Here is a 22,396-nt window from a genome sequence, read left to right as displayed (position 1 = left end):
GATGAGCATCTAATTGTTTTCAATTCTTGGCTATCATAAAAAGTACTGCCATAAATATTTTGGAACACACGGGGACTTCCTTATCAATGGCTTCTTTAGGGTATAAGACCAGTAACAGAGACTCTGGTTCAAAGAGTATAGACATTTTAGTCACTTTTATTTGCAAATTCCAAATTGCTTTCCAAAATGGTTGTACTATTTCATAGCTCTAGTAACAATGTAGTAGTATGCCTGTTTTCCCACATACCTTCCAACACTAACTGCTGGCATTTTTGGGTCATTTTTGTCAATTTTCAGGTAGTAAGATGAAATTTCAGAGTTGTTTGGATTATTTTCTCTCTTATTTTCCATGGTTTGGAGATTTTTTTTTTCAGGTGGTTGTAAATTGCAGGGTTTTTGGTGGTGGGTTTTTTTTTTTTTTGAGAACTTTTATTTATTTGCTGGACAATGACTATTAACCATCATATGTATTTTACTTAAAATCTTTTATCACTTTACCCTCTTGTCCTGATATTGGCAGTTTTTGTGATTTCTTTAAATATGTCCAAGCTATTTTTTTTCATAATTTTAGGGAGTCTAATTATTCTTTCTCTGATTATTTTCTAGGTTCTTTTTATCATATCTTATTCTCTTCTATTTTTTCTTAATCTTTTGCTTTTTTGTTCTGTTGTCCATAAAATTATTGATTTGTTTTGGTTAATTCTAGTTTTCAATAAATCTATTTCTTAGATATGGTTTGCCACTTTTTCTTCTATGATTATTTATTTTCCTTCCAATTTTCTAAAGCTTTTATTTCATTTCTATTATTTACGTTAACTCTTGTCACCCTGAATAGAATAAAAGCTCTCTGAAGACACAGAATTTTTTTGTATCTCGTTTTTAACACTGATACACAACGAATGTTTAATACTTGATTCACATTACTACACGTACATTTGTGTGTGTAAAACACACATACTTTGACCAAAATAATACAGATGACTCTAAATTAGCGCTATTCTCAAAAAGACTTCTAGATGCTCTCCAATTTATCAAAGTTGTCCAGATTTGGGGATATGGGTCAATGTATTCCAAAGCACTCATTTGATGAAATCAAAGAAGTACCTAATAAGAGGAAAAATATTAGAGCAGTGGATGAGGAATCTCCAATTAAGATGACTGGACATAGGAAATTTCAATCAATATTTATTAATCACCCATATGCAGGTTCATTGCTAAGCACTAGGGAGACAAAAAGATAATCTCTATCCCAAGGAGTTTACAATCTAATGGGGGAAAAATATGCAAACATATATACAAATAAGCTATACAAAGAACAGGAAATAAAAAAAAGGCACAAGAGTTATGAGGGCTTTGGCTAGGAAACGGCTTCTCATTCTTAAAGAGCAAGCTATGATATACTTTGGAATTGTCAGCTCTTGAGGACTTCCTGTAATACATTTCCATTGCATCCTGAAGCAAATAATAATGTAAGGGAATTCCTCTCCCTTGCTTCCCAAACAGTAGCAACAATGTCCAGTTACAACTAGTCTGTGCAGCTGAACTAAAATCCTACTTTGACACAAGCCTCAACCAATCTCCCTTGATGTTCATGCCTTTTAAGATTACCTCCAATTTATCTCATTAGAACATAATTGTTTGCCTATTGTCTCCCCTATTAGACTGTAAGCTTTGATAGCATGGATTATTTTTTGCCTTTCTTGAATTTTTAGCAGTTAACAGTGCCTGGCAAACAGTAAGTAATTTATAAATGTTTGATGACTTAACATTGATGCTAGACACATCTTCATTATACAAAGTCTGGTCATAGCTCTCCTCTATTCGAAATTCTTCATTATTACTCTACTATCTACTAAAAGGACCAAACACTTCAAGCCTGGTATTCAGATTCAGGGCTCTCCACAAATTGGCACATCTTATTTTTCCAACTCTAACTCACATTTTTCTTTTCTAGAAGCCAAATGGGTTGTTTTCTCATCTCTGTACTTTTATTTTCTCATCCTATTTCCAATGCCTGAGAAGAACTGCCTCTACCATCTAGATGTCCCTTCCATCTGTTGAATTACTACCTATTCTTCAAAGTCTAACTCATTTCCATGAAGCCTTTGCCCTTTTGAATTTCATTTGTTTGCATATCTCTTGTATATATATTTTATATTGTCTTATTCCCTGAGCAGACTGCTCAATGACAATAGAATTGTGTTATATATACTTTGTATCTCTCCCAGTGCCCAGTGATATACATGTAACATATATTTTTTAAAGTCTCATATGAAAAAATGCTCACTAGCACATTTTTATATTACTTTTACTTGCTGACAATTCTATCTCCTGCTCTTTGTGTATTATCCTGATAGGAAATGATATTAGGATTTGAATGAAAGACTTTCCCACATTATGCTTCTCAATGCATTTTTCCCCCTAGCACTACAAAATCTCCACTGTCTGAAATAGTAAATGTACAAATTGGAGAATGTTTTTAAAGAAATGCAAATTTATTACTTTCAAGTACTATACATAATGTAAACTGAAGATATAAATGGGCACTCATAAGTAATGTGAAATTAATGAAAAAAATTTGCAATTTAAACCAAGCCTGCTATATCAAACAGATATCAAATACAAGCTTTTTAACATAGAAGACTTAATTACTGGACCCAGAAGTTGAAGGCAAATTAAAGCAATCTTTAATATTACGAACTCCTGGTTTTAAAAAGTTAACAATTTTAGAGCGGGCTCTTCTCTGGGTTTGTTTTTTGATTAGTTCTTGTTGCATCTCTTTCAGGGTAAAATAGAATCTATGAAACTCTGGTGTGGCATCAACAAAGTTAAGAAGACAGTCCAAATTCTCTCGAATGCTGGATAATTTAAACTTTGTTGAATGATGTTCTACCTGCTCTTCAACAACCCTTTCTTCCTGGGTAACTTGCCTAGTAACATCTTCCATTTTGGGGGAGTGAGCTTCATTACCTTTGGTTAACCACACCCGGACATCGTCTAAATTGGTCTCCAGATCACTGTATTTTTCAAGAATTTCTCTATAACCACCATCTTGTAAGCCTTGAATGTTATATTCTGGTTCTTTTTTGTAAAGTAGATTTTCCCATGCATTTGCTATTGTTATTTGTTTTACTTCATCCCAACTCTTTGCCCAGTTAGAAACTGCATTTTTTATGTTATAAGCTTTGATTTTTGCAACTGTTTTTTCTCCTGTTTCCTGTTCTTCATCACTCTCTTCAAAAATTACTAGACTCTCTTCAAGCTGCTTCCATCTATAAAGTCGTTTGCAGCTCAAGATCACACCCTGATTCATTGGCTGAATCAATGATGTAGTATTTGGGGGGAAGAAGATACATTTGATTCTCCCATCATTACTAATTAGAGACTCAGCTGAAGGATGGGCTGGAGAATTATCTAAGAGTAACACTGCTTTTACATCCTTTTCATCCAACCCCAGGACATTAAGCTGAAAATCTCTAACTTCAGGAATGAAGTTTTGAAAGAACCATTCTGAAAATGATTCTCTGGTGAACCAGAAATCCTTACTGTATTTGTATATCACTGATAAAGCATTTATATCATCCTTAATAGACCTAGGCTGCTTTGATTTTCCAATAATAACTGACTTTAACTTGTGGGTCCCATCTGCATTTGCACACAAAAGGGCTGACAATCGTTCTTTGTTTATTTTCCGTCCAGGCATACATATATCTTTTTTGTTTGCCTGAATATTTTCTGGCATTGATTTCCAAAAGAGATCGGTTTCATCCCCATTGTACACCTGCGCCAGACACAGTTTCTCTTGTTTGATGATCAAAGATAGCTTCTGTCTAAAAGGTTCAGCATTTTCTGAAACTGAATTCAGAATTTGTTCCCCACATACTTTTCGGTTCTCTATTGCATGCCTATTTCGAAATCTGAAAAGCCAACCAGTGCTGGCTTTGAAGTCTTTTCGACCAAAACACTCTGCAAATCTCTCAGCAGCAGCCTGAAGTTCCACACCTCTAACAGGAACACCAGCTGATCGCTTTTGTTGGTACCACATGTATACTGCATCATCAACATCACCATATTTGGCACCTGTTGTTCTTTTTCTTTTCTCTGCTCCAACTAATGGCATATCTTGCTTTAACACAAAGTCCAAAATCAATTTCTTATTTTTTTTAATGTCATAAAATGTTGATTTACTGATTCCAAATTCATCCATTACACTTTTAAGAGAGTGCCCGGATTCAATTCTACTCAAGACCTTCATTTTTTCCTCTAAATTCAATGTTGTGTATTTTCCTCTCTTATTCATATTGAATGTTATTCCAATACACAGAAATAAGAGAAGTTGGGAGAGAAACAGCAATATTGGATATCAGTAAATAAAAAATTGAAAAACAGAGTCAATAGATATTGGTACTACAGTATGGACAGAAGGGTAACTGCAGGTGGCACAGATTGGTGGGATGGTAATGGTCTAATAATGAGTATCAGTTTCCCCCAGGAATGGGCTTTAAAGACTACCACTATTGGGGATCCTCTTCTTCCTCCTCCTCCCTACTATTATAATAATACTGTAAGTGAACACTTTCAGGAATGTTTCAGTACCCTCTCACTTCTTGTCCACCTCAAATATAGACAATCAGGAAGGAAAGAAGTCCATAATGAACCCTGGAACCCACCCTATAAGAAGTGGTTCAGAACAACAGAGAGCGTAAAAGAGTAAGGGAGCTACAAGAAAATAAAATTTAAAGAATGTCTCTAAAAAAGAGATGTAAAGTTGATAGACTGAGATCAAATTTTTTTCCTTCCCAATGCTACGGCTTCACCTCACTGCTGAGGGGGAAAAAAAAAAGAGTACAATTCAGTAAATATAGCTAATGAGGCAATAGGCTAAGAATCTGGGATAGGTCTTCAGTCTTCCAGGACCTGTCATATGTGCGATTTTGATGTCCTGAGAACTTGAGACAGAGGACATTTCATTGAATAGTGAAGTCAATAAAATTATCAAAATAAATATAATTTTCCCATATTCAATAACATGTCTTGACAAATCTTTATGCTTATTATACTAGTTGAGTATGAATTTCATGTTGGTAATAACATTTCAGCACTGAGTGAAGCTTTTCCCACACTCAGGTCATAGGATTTAAAGATTGAAAAGATTTTAGGGATTACCTAGTCCAATCTTCCATTTTATAAATGACAAAAATGAATCCCACAGATATTTAGTTGCCTAATGTCACATTACTATTAATGCAGAACCATTTGACCTCAGGTACAATGCTCTTTCCATTATACCACAGTCTTTGGTTCTTTTTTCTTATTCCTGATATAAAGTCTCTAATGAATTACAATTAAATATAGCTTTCTGTGAGGATCTTCCCCACACTTTGCTTATAATGCTTCGGATGTATGGTAGTATTGGGGTGCCCAAGTCTAAATGCCTTATATTTGCCCAAACAAAACAGTTAAAAGATTTGTTCTCTGACTTGATTTTCTTGAGCTGAATCAATGCAGAGTTGTAAGAAAAATTCTTATATTTGGGATATTTATAATTTGTCTTCAGTGTAGACTCTGGTGAGTTAAGAGAGTTAAAGATCATAAAAATTTTTAACAGACTGAAGGCACTTTTAAAGGTTTAACTTGAATTTTTGTCTCTTTTGTAAATCCTTCTCTTAGGGATTAAGTTCATGCAGTCTCTTAACTAGGGGGTTTTTCCACAATTCCTTCCTTCTCACTGTCTTTTCTCCATCTTAGCACAATCTCTTCAGGTCTTTCTGGCAACACTTCTCAGTGATTTCAGTTTCTCAGAAATCTTCTGTTTGTTCTCACTCCTGATCCACAAATACATAAGAAATTTTAGTTGTCTTCCATTCCATGTACTGGGAAGAAAGAAAAGTGTGTCAGGGAATGACTGAAAGACTGACATTTCAGTTTTTATTTCCTTTGGGAATAGTAACTGACTGATTCATTTTCCAGTTGTGTGGATTTCTCTCAAGTTTTTCATGTGGGAATTCTCTATACTAAAGACCTATGACTTATCCCTCACTTTAACTGTAAGAGACTACCTTAAGTTTTGATTAACAGAAATCATATGGGGCATGACAGTCTGTGATAATAGCATAAGTAGTATCAATGTAAAGTAGTTTTTGCCAAGCCAAGCACATGGGTTTGACAATCAAAATCATTTAAGATGAAACAGAGATTAAAAAAAAAAAAATCTGCCCTTCAGTCAAGGACTGCACCATTCACTCTAGTGAGCAAACTACTGCAAATCAGTGTAAATTCACACTGAAGATACATGTCTTGATCCCATTACAGCAATTGAAAAATTCAAAGGATGTTAGAGCTAGAAGGGATCTTAAGAGATATTTACAGGAGTTCCCAACCTGAGGTCTGTGAACTTCTTTAGTATTTTGATAACTATATTTCAACGTAAGTGGTTTCCCGTGTAATCTCAAATATTTTAGGCATTTAAAAGCAACATTCTGAGAACAGACCCATAAAGTACAGTAGATTGCCAAAGGAATCCACAACATAAGTTACTTCTCTCATTTTATAGAGAACTGAGACTCAAAGATATGGCACGAACTAGATTACCCTCAAATTCCAATAGGAGAAACTTTGGAAGTTGAGAGCACAAACAATTAACAATAGCAACGAACTCTTGCTTGCTATTTTTTGTCCTTATTTAAAGGCTCTCCCTCATCCTTAAGTCAACATTTACTACCATTATATACAGTTTTCTCTTCCTTGTGCTAAAGAAGCTTTGCAGGTTGTAGACTCTTGGTTCAGAAGGGTGCAGTAAAGTGTTTCCTTTGGAGGACTCAGTCTTCCAAAGGTTTGACCTATCAGCAAAAGTCATCATTTGAATACCTTCTCAATCTCTCAGAACATCAGTTTCCCCTAAAGCGTATCCGGCAGCCTTACGTCAATTCCACTTCCCAAATAGCTGCCTAGCGAGAAGCAGGGAGGTGGGGCGACCGAAGCAGTCCCTGGGAGTCTCGGCTTTACCCTTCACCCACTCTGAGGCTTTGGACGTTTCTTAACCTCCCTGGACCCGCCTTCTCTTCCGTTAAGGTAACACTCTTTGCATCACCTACGTCAGGGACTTTACGTGAAGATCGAGTGAACGTGCAGCTTTTGGCCATACGGCATCATAGCGGTTTCTCTTATTAAGCCGAGGGCGGGCCCGTCTGGCCCTGGGGCGTCGGAGGTTCTTTAAACGCTGACAAGCCCGGGCCCCAGAAGAACAAGATAAGAGGCCTAGAGGACGGGACCAGCCCTTACCAGGAAGAGGCTCCGCGTCCGCAAGGTCCGCAGAAATCCTTCTGATCGGTTTCCACGTCCCTCACCCTCCCTCCCAAAGGAAAAGAATAGAGAAAACCTTCTGCAGAACGCCGTAAAAATGGGACAGAGATAATCGTAGAACCCGGAAGCAGTCCTCTACACAGAGCAACACATGACAAGACACTTCCGGGACCCCTCTAGGATCCGGGTGGTCCTCGTTAATTAGTGGCATTTATACCTTCTCCCACCCTCCGGCCTCTGAATCCTGACACACTCCCCCCTCCTCCAGGTACTGAATTGCATTAGGGAACTAGCAGGGTTAAGCGGGCAGGCGTCGACAGAGCGTCACTTCCGGGTCCGGCCAGGGCCTAGTCAACAGGACGCCGCCCTAGGAAGGGGTAAGAGATTGCGGCCGCGAGACTCGCGGGTGCGGCGCCAGACAGGGTGGACGGGAGGAACCAGTTTGGGGAGCCAGTAGCTCATCCTTATAGCCCCGGAGTCGGTCGTAATTTGGGGTGACCAGGTAGGACTGAGGCTGCCGCCTTGTTTCTCTTTCGCCTCTGGTTGCTTCAGCCCTCGTTTCACACGACCCTCCCCCGAAGGGACGTGACGCAAGTTGACGTGACATCAGCTACGGTGACGTTGCGCGGGGTCCAAGGGGCTGGGAATAGAGGGAGGGGATAGTGGCTGCGCCGGGAATCTTCGCAGACCCCTATGTAATTCCATGCGCTGCTCTAGTTAAGCAGTCTCGGGACTGAGAACTGGAAAGGACCTGAGACCTGGGCCAGTCTGCTCAAAGAAGGGGTTTATCCGCCTGCAGCTCCCCGTGGAGGGGGATAGCTCGTTGGCCATCTTAGCTTTTCCCTAGGTTTTTGTGCTTCGAAGAGTATTTTATGAAGGAGGAAATAGGCTCAGGGACCTTGCCGTACTTTACATGCATCTATATATCTCTCTCTATATAGATAATATGCATGCATAAAACTTTATTTGGCTCTTCATATCCTGTAACACAGTGCCTACACGTATATAATAAATTTAATAAATTTGTTGAATTGAGTAAACTTGCAATGTCAGGGAAGTGAAGTGTCCTATAGCAAATGGTAAAATGGCGATTCCTGTCCCACCCAGGATGACACGCGAGGCCCATCTCACCTGTCCAGAAACCGGACATTCTCTCTCCTCCTCCTGACAGTAAGTGGCAGGAAGAAGTTTAGAAGTGATTGTAGTGAATAGAGGTAGACCCGGCAATATCAATTACCTCTTGGGGTAGTAGCAAATCCTTGGCCCCAAGTAGCAGCTCTACTGTTCTAGGAACCAGGGACAAGTGGTGTGACCTAGTTTAGTGATATAAATTTTGTTTGGCAAGTTAGCCCATAGACTCTGAAAGACTTTAAATGCTACTGCATGCATGCATACAGGCCCAGCTGTAACTAAAGATATATACCCATAGCCACTTTGACAAAACTTTTGTCATAAGTATCAGCTCTTGGAGAGATTAGTAGAACTGGATCATAATCGGGACAGACTGTAGAGTTCTTTCAAAGCACTAGGCCAAGCCAGAATGACTCAAGGAAAAAGAACTAATATTCTATTCATGGCTTTATTTTTTCATATGAGATATCCTTAATATAAATAAAATTAGCAAAATAATCCATATATAATATTTTACAGTTTATGAAACACTCTCTACAATTCTATGAAATATTAAGTGTCAGTATCGTTATTCTCAATTTTACAGGTAAAAGCCCAGAGGCCCAGAAAGATTATAGTCTTATAGCTAGTCAGTCTTGAACCAGGTTTTCTTATTCTAGATCTACAGTTCATTGCTGTAGCTGATGGCCTCTCCAGATAACAACAAATAAAATATCCCAGACTTTGGATCTCATCTTTACAACAGTGAGATCAAGGTAAGAGGATCAAGGTTCTCCCCTGAGACAATTATTTGTGAATAATTATGTGTTAAGTTAAATGATTTTCTGCCTTTCTAGATGTTAAAAGTTTTGGTGAACAGAAATTAATGTTTAGGTGAATAGAACCAGAATGGGGATGTTTAGAAATCTGGCATGGGGGGAAAATGCAGTCACCAAGCTTGGCTCCCAGGAAACACCAGATGAGTAATGCTTTTGAGTCTTCCTTACTGACAACTCTTATTTTTCAATTTGCTCTCAGGAAGAAGATTATATTAGTTTTAAACCAGAAAAAAGAAGAAACACCTTGCACCAAAAGTGTGAGAATCAACAGGGCCACTGAAAGCAAGAGTAAAACTTTTTGAACAGGATGATGGCCATAGAGCTAATGGTGGCTGCAGATCTGAATCCCCAAATCCAGGCATTATGGGAGAAAGAAGGGCCTCTAGAAAAAAACCCAAAAGAGAATTCAGTAGAGAATCAGGAATCTGTCTTACAGAGCCATAAATTTGCTCCCGAGAGCTATCGACAGCGCTTTAGGAGCTTCCAGTACCAGGAGTCAGCTGGTCCCCAGGAGACCCTTAGCCAACTTAGGGAACTTTGCCTTCAGTGGTTGCAGCCAGAGATCCATACAAAGGAGCAAATCTTAGAGCTCTTGCTATTAGAGCAGTTCATGAATATTCTGCCTGAGAAGACAAAGACCAAGGTTCTAAAGCATTCCCCAATGAGCATCAAGGAGGCAGTGACATTGGTAGAAGATTTGCAGACTACACTTATAAGAAAAAACAAAGGAGACAGAAAGAAGATTCCTAAATTGGATGATGAGGTATGAGAAAAGTGGAGATACAAAGGGTGAGATAAAAAATATCATTCTTGTTCTCCCAGAACTGTCCAAATTCATAATTTTATGTCGTCTTTCTCATTAGCAAGAGTCAGTGCTCAGCACAGTTGTCCATGCTGCTGAAATCTCAGAAGTTTCTTCCTCCTTTAGCTAAGAAAAGGAAACTCTTACCTCTTTTATGGCCAGAAGCATGGCCTTAACTTTTTTGTTGGCCCTAATTTCAAGTGTTTTATTTCTGCAGTATCTTTTAAATAATTTTTTATTTCCTATCAGAAATTCCAACCTTTGGATTGGTAAGTGGGATTTTTGACCAAGATCACCCCAATATGGGATCAGTAAGGTTACTGTTAGGTACACAGGAATATTTATAAGCATTGTCCAGTGACTTTATCTGTCACAGCTCTGGTTTTCTAAATTAGGTCCTCTGATGCTAATGTTTAGGTGAAGTTCTTAGGGTTAAATGCCTTAGGGTTACTGATTTTCTGTTCCAAAAAGTGTTTCATTTTATTCAATTAATTTATTTGCAGTATCATGAGATGATAAGAGACTGGAATTATTGATATAGGAGTTTTATGTGGTCAAGTGAAATAAAAAAAAAATTGGTGTGAACTGGTAATACGGATAGTAAGGGACATTGAGGAAATGTGAATGAAATAGGGGAGTTGACTGGGCCTGGATAGATTGAGTATAGACTATTGGAACAAGCTAAGTTGATTAATAAGACAAGACTTGAATATCTTCAGGCCCAGAAGAGAATATACAAATAATCAAGAAAAGAATGAAAATCAGAAAGAAAGAAACAATGTATTTAAAAAAAAAAAAAAAAAAAAGGAAGGGAAAAAGCAAATAACTCCAGAAAAGCATCAAAGAAAAGGAGAAAGCAAAAAAGGGAAATGGAAAGATAAGAAAACAGAAAAAAATCCAATAAAAGGAAAGGAAAAAATACTTACTATACTAAGTTCATCTCTGCTCTACACCAGGCAACTCATTTCCTGGGCAAAGAAAAAATTTTGTCTTCCTCCTTTAGTAGACTGCATAGAAAATGAGCCATTGCCCTCAGGATAATGGCAAACAGCAGAATCCCCCCATTCCCTTCTGAGCCCTATTCTGGAGAACATCAGGCACAATCTTTGGGTATTATATACTCAGATCCAGATCCATGCGTTGCACCATGAATAGTTCAACAGGACTACGTGAAAAAGGAACCAGTTTTTTCCTTCCTTCCAATATCTCCCCAAACCCCCATACCAAAATGGAAACTTGGTGGTTGTGTAAGTAGGGAGCAGGAGACCAAATGAATGACTAGAACTTCAAAAGATCTGTGATTTCATCATATATAGGTAACTTTCACCAGCAAGCCACAGATTTTCTATATCTCAGTAAAGGAACTTTGTGAGTTACTGTGTCAAAAAAAAAATATTACCTAGTGATAACTGTTATTACTATTGTGGCAACAAGCTTCTCCAAATTTAGCTAGGCTCCTCTTCAGACAATGGATTATATGCCTGTCATCAGGCTAATAACAAAGCTTTTCTGTTTTGGTTAAACTCTGCCAGAAGTTGTACTTCACTGTTAAATTTTTTTGAGGGCCCAACATCATCTCTACATCATAATGAGACAATGTGCCTCCTAACTTTTCACAGAATCTCTTTTTGAAGGACTGAACCCTAACTACTCTCTCCCCAAAATAAGTTTTGCTCTCCAACCCAAGCCCTGTGATAATAGAGGATGGGGATTAATTTCCAGGTTACAATCCATGAGCAGGAACAAGAAGTACACTCGGAGAGAGCAGCAACCTTGGAAGGCGCATCAGAGGCACTAAGCTTCCATTTGGAGTCAACAGAGCCCCAGCGTATGGGAATGGTCAAGGAAGAGGAATTGTGGAGTACCCACCCAAGACCACAGGAACCACTGAGCTGTGACCCTGAAAAAGAGCTCCAGCCTATGCAGGAGAGGGGTGAGGAGCTTCATCAATAATTTCCTCCTCTTAGGGGTGGTGAGATTCAGTCAACAAGCATTTATTGAACACTTCCTTGGTTTTCAGAGCTGTACTAGACACTGGAATGGATACCCCCCCCCCAAAAAAAAAAAAAAAAAAAGGCAGAAAATACAAACCTTAACCTCGAGGAGACTACAGTTCATCATCAAGGAAGAGGGACTCTGCAGTGAAGGATATGCAGACCTCACACATAGCCACAGATTGGAAAGCTGTTTGGTGGGGGTGAGGGTAGAGAAGCAAAATGTTTGATGTTACAGTAGGATATAGAAATGTTCAGTGTTGCAGATCTGCTTTCAGAAAAGATAAAAAGGGGGAGAAACTTTGGGAAGGGAAGAAAGATACTGCATGGTCTTGTTAGGTAAGTCTTAGTTCTCTCTAGGAGGGGCAGGACAAAAGTTGTCATAAGGCAATGTATATTAGAATTGCCAGAAACTCCTGAATTTCATACTAAATACTGGAGTACCTAACTGAAGTATTCTACCAATCTGTAAATTCATTTCAGAATCCTTTTAATTGTAGTAGTCTTGAGAACTGCCATTTATTGAGGGAAAAGGACAATGTATGCCAGGAGAAGAGTAAGGAGTATTGCCTCCATTCAAAATTTTTCACTTTACTATTCACTTTCCTTTTGGACTGATGGAAAATTTGTTCTTATTTGCAGTGTGAAGGCTACCTCTTTCCATGCCCTACTGAAGTAATCAAGGGATCTTTTATATTTCAGAAATAAGCCTAAGGTGTCCCCTAATACAAAAGATGGAAACACATTACTCCCTGGCTTTTTTCTTCCCTCTCAGCTCTGCCTGCTCCCCAGGTTCCTATCCTTTCTGAAGAGAGACCTACCAGAGATTGGGAAGTGGCATCTATATTCTTCACACCCGAATCCCAGGTAAGCTTCAATTCTCAAGGTCCCTCCTGAAATCACATTATTCCTAACTGAAGATGACCAACATCTTTTTTTGCTTCCCATGCACCTTTCTGTTCCAGAGTTCCTCTAGGAAATTTCATGTGCTGGCTTCTGGGTATCTGGGCTTGTCATGTAGAGGAGCTGGGAAACTTATGAGTTATTCCTTAGGTTGCTTCCTCCATACCTTGTTTCTCTTCTCTCCTTGCAGTTTATCTAATAGTAAATCGAGGCATTAACATTAACCAGAATTTCTTATACACATTTAATTTCTTTGGGTCTTATTATCCAGGGATTAAATGATTAAATTGGCAGCAGGTTGTGAACAGGGACCTCTTCTCATTTCAGAGTCCTGTGACCTTTGAGGATGTGGCCATGTATTTCTCTCAAGAAGAATGGCAGTTATTGGGCCCCATTCAGAAGAACCTCTACAAGGATGTCATGCAAGAGACTTACAAGAATATGATTTCAGTAGGTAAGAACTCCTTCATCTTAAAGCTGAGGGAGATGGGAGAGGTTCTCTGATTTGCTCACCAATCAGCAAAGATCCACCTTCTATCTTCCCCCACCTCCAAATTGAGAACACAAGAAAACTAAAACCCATTACAAATATGTGGTTAAATCAAATTTCCACATTGTCCAATTGACCAAAAACACATTTGTCTCATTTTGCCCTCTGAATCCCTCCCTTTTCTCATTATCAGGAGATGAGTAATATGTTTCATCATTAGAACTCTGGGATCCTGAATGGTCATTATACTGATAAGAATTCAGTACACGTTTCCATCACATTTATATACCATAATTTGTTCATTCATTCCCTAGTTCATATGTACCCTCCTGATTTCCTAGTCTTTGCAACCTCAAAAAAATTTTTATTTTTGTATTCTTAGAATTTGGTTTGTTTGGAAATAATCCCCCCCTAATCTGCTTTCCCTCTAATTTTCCTCATCCCTTCTCCTTTCTCTTCTATTTCCCTGTGGAGTGAAATATATTTTTGTACCTAACTCTTTGTATATGTCTTCCTTCTTTTGAATGGTTTAGGTGTCATCTGTTCACCCCATTCTCTTCTTATTTCTATAGATGTCTACTTTGACACTCTAATTATATCAGGTAGTTTCCGTCAACTTTCCTTTCTTTGCTTTCACCTCCAGGATATTTTCTCTTTACAATCTTCCTAGAATCACTTCTAGGTGATTGTATCTTCTATGAACCCTGAAGATGAATTGAGTGAGATATACTTGTAGCATCTTTGCATATTTAAATGCACAAAATTTATCTTTTAGTTTCTTCTCATTGGTCATTAATATGTACCTTTTTATGTTTCTTTTCACTCCTGTGTTTGGCCAGCAAAGTTTTTCTGTAGCTCTGTTTTTTTCAACAGAAATGCTTAGAAGTTTTCTATTTCAATAAAATTGTGGGTTTTTTTCCTCCCACTCTTGCATTATACTTACTTTTGCTGGGTAAATTATTCTTGCTTTTAAGCCTAGATTTTTTGCCTTCAGGAACAGCATATTCTAAGTTCTCCACTCCTTTATGGCATAAGCTATTAAGTCATTTGTTATCCTGATTGTAGTTCCTTGGTACTTGAATTCTTTATTTCTGTTTGCTGACAGTATTTTTTTTTCTTTCACCTGAGTTCTAAAATTTGGGCTGTAATATTCCTGGAGTTTTCATTTTGGGGGACTCTCTGAGGAGGTGATTGACTAATGGATTTTATTGATTTCAACTTTACTCTCTAGTTCTGAAACATGTAGACATCAGATTCTTTTATTTGTTTGTTTTTTGGTTATAATGTTCAGATAGTATAAAGATTCTTAAATTTTTGTTCTTGTTTTCCAAGTCAGTTGTTTTGCTATCAGAAACTTTTATGCTATATTTGGTCCATTTCTAATTTTCAGGGAGATTTTTGCTTGGGCAAGGTTTATACATATTGTGCTAAGATTTGTACTTGTTTCCAATTCTTTTCTTCCTCAGCTTTTTTTTTTCCTTCCATTTTTTTCCCTTAAGGCATTCTCATTCCATTTCTTTTATTTTTTTTTAAAGCATGTTTAACTCTTTGAAACTTTTTAGTTCATATCTCCTAGGAATTCTAGTTCAGTATATACTTAACCTGTTTTTTCCTCTGAGGCATAGTTTGTAAATATTTTAGAGTAATTCTCTTATTTTGTGACCCTGCCATCATGATACCTCATTATGGTTCTTTTTTCTCCTCCAATTCTTCTAGTCTTCAGACTTAACACTAGATGTTAGAGTCAAACTTTTTCATAGTTCCTAAAGGAAAGTCTATCAGGGCTGGTTGCTTATTTCTTAGGCTATTTAGTGTTATGTTATTCTAGAATCACAGGAACAGGTTGGGTCTAAAGTGGTTTAATTGAGGGCAAAATTTGATTGCTGCCCCTCCTGGCCTGAGGTCTTCAAGTTGCCAACATTTGGGTCTGTGGAGAGGTAGACTACAACTAGATTCTGTTCCTACCAGCCCCCTAGAAAAGTCTTTTGGTTCAAATAGGTAGAATTGTAGGTTCTCCTTTGTTCTGGGTCTTCTGTGTAGTCTGTGCTAGATGCTGAAAGTAAAACCTTGTTCTGAGACATATCACTGCTGCTTCTGAAGTCATACTACTGTAGGCTTCTGAACTTTCTCCATACACAGCCCAGGGTTTCTTTATCTGAGAATGCCAAATCCCCTGGGCAGATCCCTCTCTTAGTCCACCCCAGATCAGTGATCTGGAACTGGGTAAGGGGAATAAAGTTGCCAGTATGCACCTGTCCTTATCACAGTGCCCTAGCATAGGTCTGAGATCTTTTTTTGCCTTCGCATAGCCTCTTTGAATATTGGAGTGCTCTCCATTGACATGGTGCTACTCTGCTCTCATCTCCAGTGTTCACAGACTATACTATTTTCTTATAATAACCTAGGCTAGACAGAGGACTCATTGTGCCATTTTCTTAATTTTCCCATTAATGTGCTTTTCCTAGATCTGTATATTGGAATTTTTGAAAGGAAGCTGACTGCACTGCTTCCCATTACTTCACCATCTCGATTATGCCTCCATGTTCATTCCTTTCTTAGAATATATCAAAAGATTGAAACATCTTTTGAACATGGCTAGTGCAAAAGATTGAAACATCTTTTGAACATGGCTAGTGCAATATGTTTCATTTAACAATGTATATTTTTTTATAAGAGGTTTTGTGTTTTGTTGGGGTTTTTTTTTAATGGAGGAAGGAGGGTAAGAAGAATTTTTGTTAATTGAAAGCAAAATTTAAAGGAAAAAATTCATATACACCTATCAGAAAGATTTCCCTACCATAGAGCTCTTTACATAGTACAGGAAGATTCAATTCAAAATTCTAATTATTTCCCTCTTTCAAACTTGAAATAGAAAGTTTGAGGCATTTAACCTGTCTTCCATTTAGATATTTGTGTTGTCTCTTCTGGATCATATATTTTGCAATGGAACACATCCTCAAAAAATGAAATTCCTTATCTCTAAATCATTCCCTTATTCCAATGATCTTGATGACAGAGAAAAATACAAAAAGCTGATTGATGTTTACCTTATTGGATCCCCAAAGCTGGTGAATTTCCATTCAAGCCTTTTTGTGTCATCAGTAGCCCAAGCATTGGGGAACAACCCCGTGCAATTTCTGGTCCCCCAAACCTTGGAGTTTCAGGTCACTTCTTAGAATAAATTTGGGGAGTGGAACAAGTTGTACCATAACTGTGTATATGCATTTACTTTATTTCCATGTTGATATCTCTGGATAGTTTATCTCTATACTTCTTCTTTATGTCTGTATAAGTCGGTTTGAGTATTGAGGTTATAGACCTTGAAACTTTTCCACTGAATGTCTCCATTTTTTATAGGATCAAAATCTATCTTCATAGTTAAAAGGCTGTATTATCACCGTTACTATTCAGTATTGTATTAGAAATGCTAGCTCTGGCAATAAGATTTGAGAAAGAGATTAAAGGAATTAGAGTAGGCAATGAGGAAACCGAATTAACACTCTTTGCTGATGATATGACAGTATACTTAGAGAACCCCAGAGATTCTACTAAAAAGTTTATTAGAAATAATCCACACTTTTAACAAAGTTTCAGGATACAAAATAAACCCACATAAGTCATCAGCATTCTTATATATCACTAACAAAATCTAACAGGTAGAGTTTCAAAGAGAAATTCCATTTAAAGTAACTACTGATAGTATAAAATATTTAGGAATCTATCTGCCAAGGGAAAATCAGAAACTTTATGAGCAAAACTACAAAACACTTGCCACACAAATTAAGTCTGATCTAACCAACTGGAAAAATATTAAATGCTCCTGGATTGGGTGAGCAAATATAATAAAGATGACAATACTACCTAAACTTATCTATTTATTTAGCACTATACCAAATCAGACCCCAAAAAACTATTTTAATGACCTAGAAAAAATAACAACAAAGTTCATATGGAAAAACAAAAGGTCAAGAATTTCAAGGGAATTAATGAAAAAAAAAATCAAATGAAGGTGGCCTGGCTCTATCAGATCTAAAATTATATTATAAAGCAGTGGTTACCAAAACCATTTGGTGTTGGCTAAAAAATAGACTAGTTGATCAATGGAATAGGTTAGGTTCAAAGGACAAAACAGCCAATAACTTTAATAATCTAGTGTTTGACAAACCCAAAGATCCCAGTTTTTGGGATAAGAACACAGTATTTGACAAAAATTGCTGGGAAAATTGGAAATTAGTATGGCAGAAACTAGGCATTGACCCACACTTAACACCATACACCAAGATAAGGTCAAAATGGGTTCATGATCTAGGCATAAAGAATGAGATTATAAATAAATTGGAAGAGCATAGGATAGTTTACCTCCCAGACTTGTGGAAGAGGAAGGAATTTATGACCAAAGAAGAACTAAAGATCATTATTGATTACAAAATGGAAAATTTTGATTATATCATAGTTAAAAGGCTGAAACATTAAAAACCAGTTGATTTGAGAGAGATATGCCTGATATTCTTTAGGGTTTAGTTGCTGCTCCTGAGTTCAGATACCGTCTCTTGACACTCACTAGCTATGTGATCTCTGACAATAAGTATGGTTTTTTGTTATTTATAAGATGAAGATTAAAAATTAATTACTTTACAGGATTGTTATGAGGAAAATGGTTTGTGAATTGTTAAGTTCTGTGGAAATGTGAGTTATTGTCCATATAATTTATTTCTTAGTTTCTTTACTTCACATGTATCATAGGAGATATCAGACAGGAAATCTTGAACATTCAGAATTAAGGTCCATGGTGAGGCTGAAGCAGCTCAGCTAGTGCATTACACTTCCTTAGAAATATACAACACCTTTTAAGGAATTATTGAAGCACTATCTGAAATATAAGTTAGTAACAAGTGATTGTCAAGGTGACTACTTGTTTCTTCTCCTCAGCATTGTTTCTGATTCCCAAACCTGAAATGATATCCTGTTTGGAGCAAGAGGAAGAGCCATGTGTCACAAATTCTAAGGAATCCAAAGAGATCCCAAAAGATTCTAATACAGGTAAGCAGTGAATGAGAATGAGTACAACCAACCTGGAAATAAACATGCTGGTATTGAGTGCTTTCAAGATCTTAGCAATTTAAGAATTATTTTTATCAGCTGTCATTATTATTATTTTCTTTTCTGTGATTTCCTTTTTCTCCAAAATAGAAACGACTGATTCTTCTATTTATCCTAATGAAGTTAAGGCTACAAGTGAGAATAAAAAGTCTAAAGCAGTACATCATAGGGTACATGCTCCATCAGCAGTACAAACAGCAGATAGTACTGTATCTACATTAAAAAAGACTAATGGGAAAGTTCTTCAGAGGGCAGAGTCGAAAGAAGTTCGTGAAAAGCAGCGTGGGGAAGGAAAGCCACAACAAAATGTAGGAAGATGGAAGAAATTTGCTTCCTGGAAAAAAAGTCTACGAAAACTCATGGAGGTTCATAAGAAGGCCTCTACAGGAGAAAAACCTTTCAAATGTCATATATGTGGGAAAAGCTTCAAAGTTAGTTCTGACCTTATTAAACACCAGAGAGTCCACACAGAAGAAAGACCCTATAAATGTCAAGAATGTGATAAAAGGTTTCGATGGAGCTCAGATCTTAATAAACACTTGATGACACATAGAGGGATTAAGCCACATAGATGCTCCTGGTGTGGGAAAAGCTTCAGTCAAAACACAAACCTTCTTACTCACCAAAGAACACACACAGGAGAGAAACCCTTTAAGTGTCATGAATGTGGAAAAAGATTCAGTCAAAATTCCCATCTTATTAAACACCAAAGAACCCATACGGGTGAGCAACCCTATGCATGTAGCATGTGTGGGAGGAACTTTAGTAGGCGTTCAAGCCTTCTAAGACATCAGAAACTCCATAGAGAAAAAGAAACAGTCAATGTCCTCACTCCGAAAGAAAGCTCCAAGTGGAGCTAAAACCTTAAAAGAATATAGTTATATGAATTTATCAATATTTGAAAATGTTTAGGTATAAACCCCATTTTTCTAAAGAGAATTTAAGTAGACTGTGCAAGGGGAAATGGCAATATTTCTAGTACATAATGACTTGTTTATGACAAGAAAATTCTTTATAGGACAGCTCTTCTAGGATTGTATCTGAAAACATAAGTATACCATACCAAAAACTAACTCTCCAAATAGCAGATGCTGTCTCAAACCAAAGAATAATTTTCAGCACATGCAGTGTGAAAAGGGATGCTGATCACATAATTAGCCTATTTTGTCATTCTTAAAAACCCAAATTAAAATTACTATCAGAAATGGCATTTCCTAAAACAAAGGGCAGATACATATCAACCAGACAGACACACAAAGATACACACAAAATCATTATTTGAATTCATCATTGCAAGGACACCAGTTCCAAATTCTGTACAGCAGAGATCAGTAAGATTTTCTCTGGGACCTCTTGCTTACAACTACCATTGCAAGATCGACTACTCTTACTTCTTGCTTAACCTTTAGTGGTCAAATCCTGTTGGTTTATTTATTAATTTTTTTTTTTTTTTTGCTGTGCTAATACCAAGCTTATTTAATCTGCTGAAAAAAACTGGAGTAAAAAATCTCAGCTCTTAAGTCTTTAACTGATAATTTATGGAAGATGATGGAGAGCAAACTATTGTTCATTTCTGATGAAACAAAAGTGCATTGGACTTAACCTCAGGAAGAACTGGAATTAGCTGTGAAGAGTAATTTTCCAGTAAGTATATAGCCAGGTTTGGAAGGAGTTTATAAGGAAAGATACAGAACTTCATTACCTGGAAAAATAAGAGGGTAGAGCAGCCTTGCAAAAGAGCACTTGTCTAAAGTGCAAAAGAAAAGGGATCATTTTCAAGTCTGTTAATTTTTAATTAAGATTCCATGGAAAACTGGAAACTTACAGACCGGATCTTTTTATCTCTTAGTTTCCTAATGTGGAGAGCACCTGTAATGTTTGGGTTACAAAGGGATTGTTTTGACAACGGTATTGTTTAAAAATGGTGTTAAGATCAGGAAAACATGTTGATATTTACTGTCTTATATTTATAAGATCTTAATGGACAGAAACTATTTGATTTTTTTTTTCCTGATACACAAATGTACACATAATAAAAGTTTCCTGAGAATAAGCTTAGTAGATTGGTTAGTTTTTATGAATTTGTAAATTTCTGAGGAACCTACTTGCAGATTAATCAATCAACAAGCATTTTTAAAGTATCTACTTTGTGTCAGGTATTTTATTGGGTTCTGGGGATACAATAAAGAATTATCAGGAAGCTGAACTGAATACATTCCTGACTGAGCTGAGTTAGGCATAACCTTGCATAGAAATCACATAATCCAAACTGGAAGAATTATTAAGGACCTTAAAAATAATCTAGCTCAATCTCTTCATTTTCGGTGAGAAAATCTAGTTGTAACTAGCATATAGATATTCTATCCCAGGGCTGTACAAAAATAAGGTTTTTTTTTTAATCCTGATTTCACTGTGGCAATTTTATCCCTGCCTGAATTTTTAGGTCCTTGCTCCTTTCTCCTTGTCTCTAGCATTCAGTCTCGGTTTCAAGATAGAAAGGGCCAAACAAGTAAATAACAGAAATGTTAGATACATATTCTGACATGTGATATTCTCCTAGGAATCTTAATGTCCCACAATATCTCCTTAAAGTCATGTTTAAGATTTATCTCTAAGATTTACTTCTAAATCCTACTTCACTCCTTCTTTCTTATCTCCCTGAGTGAATCAGAACATCTTTGTTTCTTAGCTTTGTTGTTTTCAGGTCTCAGCCTCTGTTCAGATGAGCTGTTAGGCATAAAGAAGAAAATGAGTTCTTTAAGGTGATTTAGGTTCCTCTGAAACAAGCTAGGGAATGAAGAAAAAAACCTAAGCAAGTTCTCCAAATGCTGTTTATACACTACTCACCAATATAGTAGTATAGTAGTTGCTCTAGTTGCAATGTAATTGTTATTAACTGTCATCCCTTGGTGTTGTCATTTATTATGACACTGTACTCATTCTCTGTAGGTAATAAGGTGTGGATACTTAATGAGAAAGTAAAAGAAAAGTATTAGGAAAAAGAATTCTGATTCAGAAAAGTATTCGTAGAGCTTCAAAGGATCTCCAAATGAAAAGCAAATGATGAGTCCCTAAAAAGATGGGAGAACTTTGGTAGTGTCTGGGAGGCTGTTCCAGTTCAATTCAGTGAACATTAAGCACCTGCCTAGGACAAATAATGATTCTCCTTTGCCAATAATTAACATTCACCAATTTAATAATAAGTGCCAACTTATTTGTCTATGGAACCTCAAAGCATTTATGTTTTACTAGACAGGCACATGATGCACACATGAGTAAATGGCACATGAATAAGAGCAATAACTGCTACTAGGAGGACCTAGAATGGCTTTTGTGGGAGATCATGGTATGAACTGAAATTTGAAGGAATCTAAGCAAAGGTGAGAAAGGAGTACCTTCTAGGCAGAAAAGGGAGCCTGGACAAAGATACTGGGTGGAGATGGAAATTTCCTAGTAGTTCAGCTTGACTGAACATAGCATGCCTGAAGAGAGCAATATGCAGTAAGTATTGAAAGAGATGCTGGAACAAAACTCTGAGAGGCTTTAAAAATGTTAGATTAATGCACTTATATTTTATCCTCAAGGCATTAAGGAACTGGTTAAAAATTTTGTACTTTAGGACGATTATTTTGTCACCTATATCAAAGTTTAAGGATTGGAGAGAGAAACTAAAGCAGAGACCAATCAGAAAGCTAATATAAATGGTCCAAGCAAGTGGTGATAAAGACCTGAACTAAGGGGTAGTTGGTAAACTGGATATGGAGGATGGAAAGAAAATTCTGAAGTTGTATGTCTCTGGGGGGACCAGAAGAATGGTGGTATGTGCTACAGAAATAAGAAAATTTGGAGCATGGTC

General features: G+C 37.1%; 2 protein-coding genes across 8 annotated transcripts; one reads left to right on the top strand and one right to left on the bottom strand.

Moving 5' to 3' along the window:
* Positions 1-280: 280 nt before the first annotated feature.
* On the bottom strand, positions 281-4,630 carry TIGD7 (tigger transposable element derived 7). Its single transcript, XM_051967893.1, has one exon. The coding sequence runs from the start codon at positions 4,298-4,300 to the stop codon at positions 2,645-2,647; it is 1,656 nt and encodes a 551-aa protein (XP_051823853.1). The 5' UTR covers positions 4,301-4,630; the 3' UTR covers positions 281-2,644.
* Positions 4,631-7,153: 2,523 nt separating this feature from the next.
* On the top strand, positions 7,154-20,593 carry ZNF75A (zinc finger protein 75a). Of its 7 annotated transcripts, none has more exons than XM_051967859.1 (8): positions 7,154-7,570; positions 9,093-9,188; positions 9,451-10,014; positions 11,776-11,986; positions 12,823-12,914; positions 13,278-13,404; positions 18,370-18,480; positions 18,631-20,593. In XM_051967859.1, the coding sequence occupies exons 3-8, from the start codon at positions 9,559-9,561 to the stop codon at positions 19,398-19,400; spliced, it is 1,767 nt and encodes a 588-aa protein (XP_051823819.1). In that variant the 5' UTR covers positions 7,154-7,570; positions 9,093-9,188; positions 9,451-9,558; the 3' UTR covers positions 19,401-20,593. The 7 variants fall into 7 exon arrangements, with proteins under 7 accessions (XP_051823819.1, XP_051823842.1, XP_051823791.1 ...); XM_051967831.1 differs by lacking the exon at positions 7,154-7,570 and adding an exon at positions 7,578-7,679; XM_051967840.1 differs by lacking the exon at positions 7,154-7,570 and adding an exon at positions 7,687-7,804.
* The last annotated feature ends 1,803 nt before the right edge of the window (positions 20,594-22,396 follow it).

This window comes from Antechinus flavipes, chromosome 1 (assembly GCF_016432865.1).
Source record: "Antechinus flavipes isolate AdamAnt ecotype Samford, QLD, Australia chromosome 1, AdamAnt_v2, whole genome shotgun sequence".
NCBI classification, from domain to species: domain Eukaryota; kingdom Metazoa; phylum Chordata; class Mammalia; order Dasyuromorphia; family Dasyuridae; genus Antechinus; species Antechinus flavipes.
Note: the sequence above shows the minus strand (reverse complement) of the source record. Positions and strands in the feature narration are given on the sequence as shown.